This window comes from Montipora foliosa, chromosome 1 (assembly GCF_036669935.1).
Source record: "Montipora foliosa isolate CH-2021 chromosome 1, ASM3666993v2, whole genome shotgun sequence".
NCBI lineage: Eukaryota > Metazoa > Cnidaria > Anthozoa > Scleractinia > Acroporidae > Montipora > Montipora foliosa.
In genome coordinates, this window is record NC_090869.1 from 24,941,634 (window position 1) to 24,945,821 (window position 4,188).

A 4,188-nucleotide genomic window follows, 5' to 3' on the forward strand; every position below is an offset into this window, starting at 1 on the left:
TACATTTAACACTTAACATTACCTGTATTCCAATAGTCGGCATTCTCTGTCTGAGACGAGTGTAAAGATCCGAAAGCTTTTCATAAAGGCACTAAACTATTTAAATTTCAAAGTTAACCATTTGCCATAATACGTCCATAAAGTGGAAATTTCCTAGACTCTGGCCCGTGATAGACGACGTTATCGATAACTAGCTTTTCGATATTGAAAAAGGCTTTCTTCCTGTCTTGTTTGGCTTTTTTAAGAAGCGGATACAAAGCTTTCCTCATCTGTTCCACCTCGATGGGAAAGTCGTCAGCTACACCATATCTTCTAACTTTCGGTAAATTTTTGATGTGGGATTTTATGAACTCCTTGTCTTTGAAAAAGGATACTTCCGCAATTATGGGCCTCGCTTGTTCTTTTTTGTTAGTAATCTTTCCAGCGATGGGATGTGTCGGAATTCTATGTACTCTTTCAAATTGCATTTCTTCAAGATCGTCGTTAGAAATTTGCATTTCTTTCTTCAAGAATTGTCTGAGCTTTCTCTCTGTGTCGCTTGGTGACTCATCTTCAGAGTCCTTAATCCCAAAAAATTTAATATTGCTGAGACGATTGCAGCATTCTTGTTTGATAATTCGGCGCTCTAGCTGGTCTAATTTATCAAGCTTTTTATTCGCGACACCCAGCTCCTCGGCTGTTGATTTAATTTGCAATTTTAATTCCTTCACTTCTGCTTGGGTGAACTCGAGGCTTCGCTGTAACGATTCTTTGTCTTCCTCCAACTGCTTCATTTTAGCCCGCATATGGTCAACTTCAGGAATCAACAGCAATACCTGATCGAGCTTCTCTTGGATAGCATCAAGTTTACCATTGCACACTGTACAACCGTTTTGCTCATGTCCTTCATTCAAAAGTTCATCATCGGTTTGCGATCCTTGTTGTCTTATCCTTTTTCTACGTGGTCGGTTCTCTTGACCTTTTTCCGTGTTTGCTGAACCTGACTGTGGCTCTTGTCCCTTTCCTTCATTTTCTTTTGGCATTATGTATTTGTAGTTAGTTGCCTTACAAAACAAGCATAATTTACTCACGGACAGGCGGAACGAACAAAAACATGTCCGCCGTCTTTCACTACCAGTCCCAAACAGCGAGTCTTCTGCGTCTGTGTCTCAGTTGGTGTATATAAACTCCAATTTCAGCAATTTCGGAAATTCTCTTAATTTCAAAAAAAACTCCTATTTTCGTAAAGACGAAGTCTGATGCTCGCTAAAACCAAACACAAAAAAACAAAGTCCGATTTTGAAAAAAAAACACTAAGACTGGGTCCCTTAAGAACTTTCATAGCTTCCGTAAGTTCCTTAACTTGTTTGACTAATTTCCACCAGAAATGAAAGACAGATGCCGGTCATTCGAAAACAACAGTACAGGAGAATAACGACAGAAATTAAAACAAACAAAAATATTTTGGAAAAAAAAAGACACCCCGACCTCGGCCGACCCCGGCCCCTCTGATTCCGCTTTCGTGAAAAGATTATTCAATGTTCAGAGCTTCCCTTGAAAAAAAGCAGATCTCCCTTTCTGGTCATCTGCTGTTAAAAAACTGCCGGGGATTTCATCGCAAGCTTTTTGGTCAACACATGCAGCGAATCCTTTGGCCGAAAAGATTTTCTTTTGGACACAGAACTAACAATAAGGTTGTAGACTCACCTACAGCCTCTGATCAAGCCAAAGAGGTAATCTCAGGCTATATAGCAAAGACATGTTTAAATTATCACTTCTACTAAAAGGAGTGGTTTCTTTGAGGAAATTCGTTCTATTATTTTCTGTAGGGTCATCTAGCTCAAGTGTCGTGTCAAGCATCCCGAGCTCAACCACAACCACGAAACCAACTACGTTACCTAGCTCAAGTGTCGTGTCAGGCATCCCGAGCTCAACCACAACCACGAAACCAACTACGTTACCTAGCTCAAGTGTCGTGTCAGGCATCCCGAGCTCAACCACAACCACAACCAAGAGCTCAACCACAACCACGAAACCAACTACGATACTGTACGATTTAGACACAGACTACACGCCTATAATAGCAGTGGTGGCAGCTGGGTTTGGAGGCTTCATAGTCTTTGTCTGCTGCATGTGCGTGCTTCATTCATTCTGGCTAAAAAAGAAAAAATTCACGAACGTGAACAGCAGATCAATATCTGAAGTAGAAAAAAAGCGAAGGAAGAAAGAAGAGAGAGAGGCCAAGAAGAAAGAAAAGGGTATGAAATGCTTTATGTTATAAAAGTTAAGAGGATATATTGATATCGAGTGATTTGAGGCCCAAACCATTCAATATCTTTTTAAGTCAACAAGGTAGGGTTTATGTGAGGTGAGGTTTGAGGCGGAGGACTTTAGGAAAAAGTGGAACAATATGAAATATTAGTAAGACCATTATAGTAGAATTTCCCGTAAGCGTCAACCCAAAATGTCTAGTCTAGGTGCGGCCCTTTACGGGAGGCAGTTGGTTTAAGGTTACAACTATAGCGATTTCACAAACTTAAAGACTTTGTGGTCGCAAGGAAAGGTTCGGCTGTACTTAATTCTGTACCTTATTGAATTTATCAATTTTTCGACAGAAGAAAAAATGACAGAGGCCACCTCAAGATTTGACATGGCTTACAGAAAGCCCCCAACAGTAAACGAACGTGCGTTGGCAAACTACGACTGGGCGAGAACCTCTCATCTTCCAGGAATGCTCGAGCCCACAGTTCAAGAAACACACTTCACGGGATCAATGCCGAAGCTAATTTGCGACGATGACGATTCGGATCCGGGTGAGGAGAACGAAGGCTACAACCATGGACAGGAAAATCAACACACCGAAAAGTCAATTTCGCTGGCATCCTTTTCAACTTTGTTCCCAAAAGAAGAGCAAGAAGAATCGGTACCACAAGAACCAATCTTTGTGGAACCTCAAATGTTTGAGAGTATGGAAGAACTCCCCCGTCCTCCAGTGGACGGGGTTACGATAGACGACTCAGCACCAACCCGTCCAGGTCAGGAAAATCAAAACATAACGGGGTCAGTTCTTTCTACCACTGGTAACGCCGGCGCCGTTTGAGATGAGCACTGCCGAGAAAGTAGAATATGGTGCGAAAAGCACAAAGAAAGCTGCTGTTGCCACGGATCATATCTCATCCAAAATGCATGACACACTGTCCATTATACAAGTTTCTGTACACTTGTTCACTGTCTCTTTCATGTAATAACAACTACTGTAGGAAAAATTCCACGCCAACGTGCAAAGATATGTAAAGATATATAGACATCGTATTATACTTTATAGCTGAACCACGAAGATTGAAAGCTTAATTAAATAGTTGGACGATGAAAACTACTTAAGACGCAAGGGGCACTGCCTGTCAATTAAGTTATTTTAGGTGAAATGCAATCGCAGTGAAGCAACTGACTTCCGTTTATAAAAACAGCTTTAGTAAAATGCACAAATCTCAGTCCTCTCCTTCTCTGTATATACTTATTTGATCAAAAACGGCAAATCGCGGCCAAGGTTAAATGTCTAGAGGTGCACAATTGCACACCACGCTATCCCCGGTCCGAGGAAACACAACAGATGCTCCAACCCATGCACCAGGAGCGGGCAGAAGAATTTCCAGATGAATTGAAGGAAAAAGCCGCTTCGCGGCTCGGTAAATATCCACCGCTAGCCACCGACACTGAGGTGAATAGTTGTTTTAGTATATACTAAAACAGTGAGATAATATACAGCATAAAAAATTAATTTGGATGTTTTCTTCACTTGTCAGGGATGCAAATCGGGACGCCATTTTTTCCCGAGTTGCTCGGAGGCAAATAGCACATGATATTCGGAGTTTAACGAGCCAATCAGCGCCCGCGTGCAACGCTATCCACTGTTTTAGTATATACTAACTAAAGTTATCCGGCTTTTGCTCAACTAGGGCCTGTGTTCAGGATTATTTTCTTCTCCCAATTCAGTATTTTTATACAAAAGTCTTTTTGTGGAGCGAACCAGAAATTTATTTCACCGGAAGTTACGTTGCGCGCGGATTGATTGACACATTGACAGAGAGAGTTTCAAATAAAAGTCCCCGAATTGAGAGGAGAAGCGCTTACGCCATCAAAATCTTGGGTGGTTGTTTTTTCGTAATATTTTTTTCGGGACTTTTGGCAATTGAAATTAGGATCTTTTTG

At 41.4% G+C, this 4,188-nt stretch overlaps 1 protein-coding gene across 1 annotated transcript in view; it reads left to right on the top strand.

Annotated features, from left to right (window-relative positions):
* The window catches only part of LOC137994540 (microtubule-associated protein RP/EB family member 1-like), a 9,106-nt gene extending 4,918 nt beyond the window's left edge, over positions 1-4,188 (top strand). Inside the window, exons 2-3 of the mRNA XM_068840127.1 lie at positions 1,809-2,237; positions 2,595-4,188. Of these exons, the coding sequence (XP_068696228.1) occupies positions 1,809-2,237; positions 2,595-3,079 (914 nt within the window). The 3' untranslated portion in view covers positions 3,080-4,188. The remainder of the gene's footprint in view (positions 1-1,808; positions 2,238-2,594) is intronic.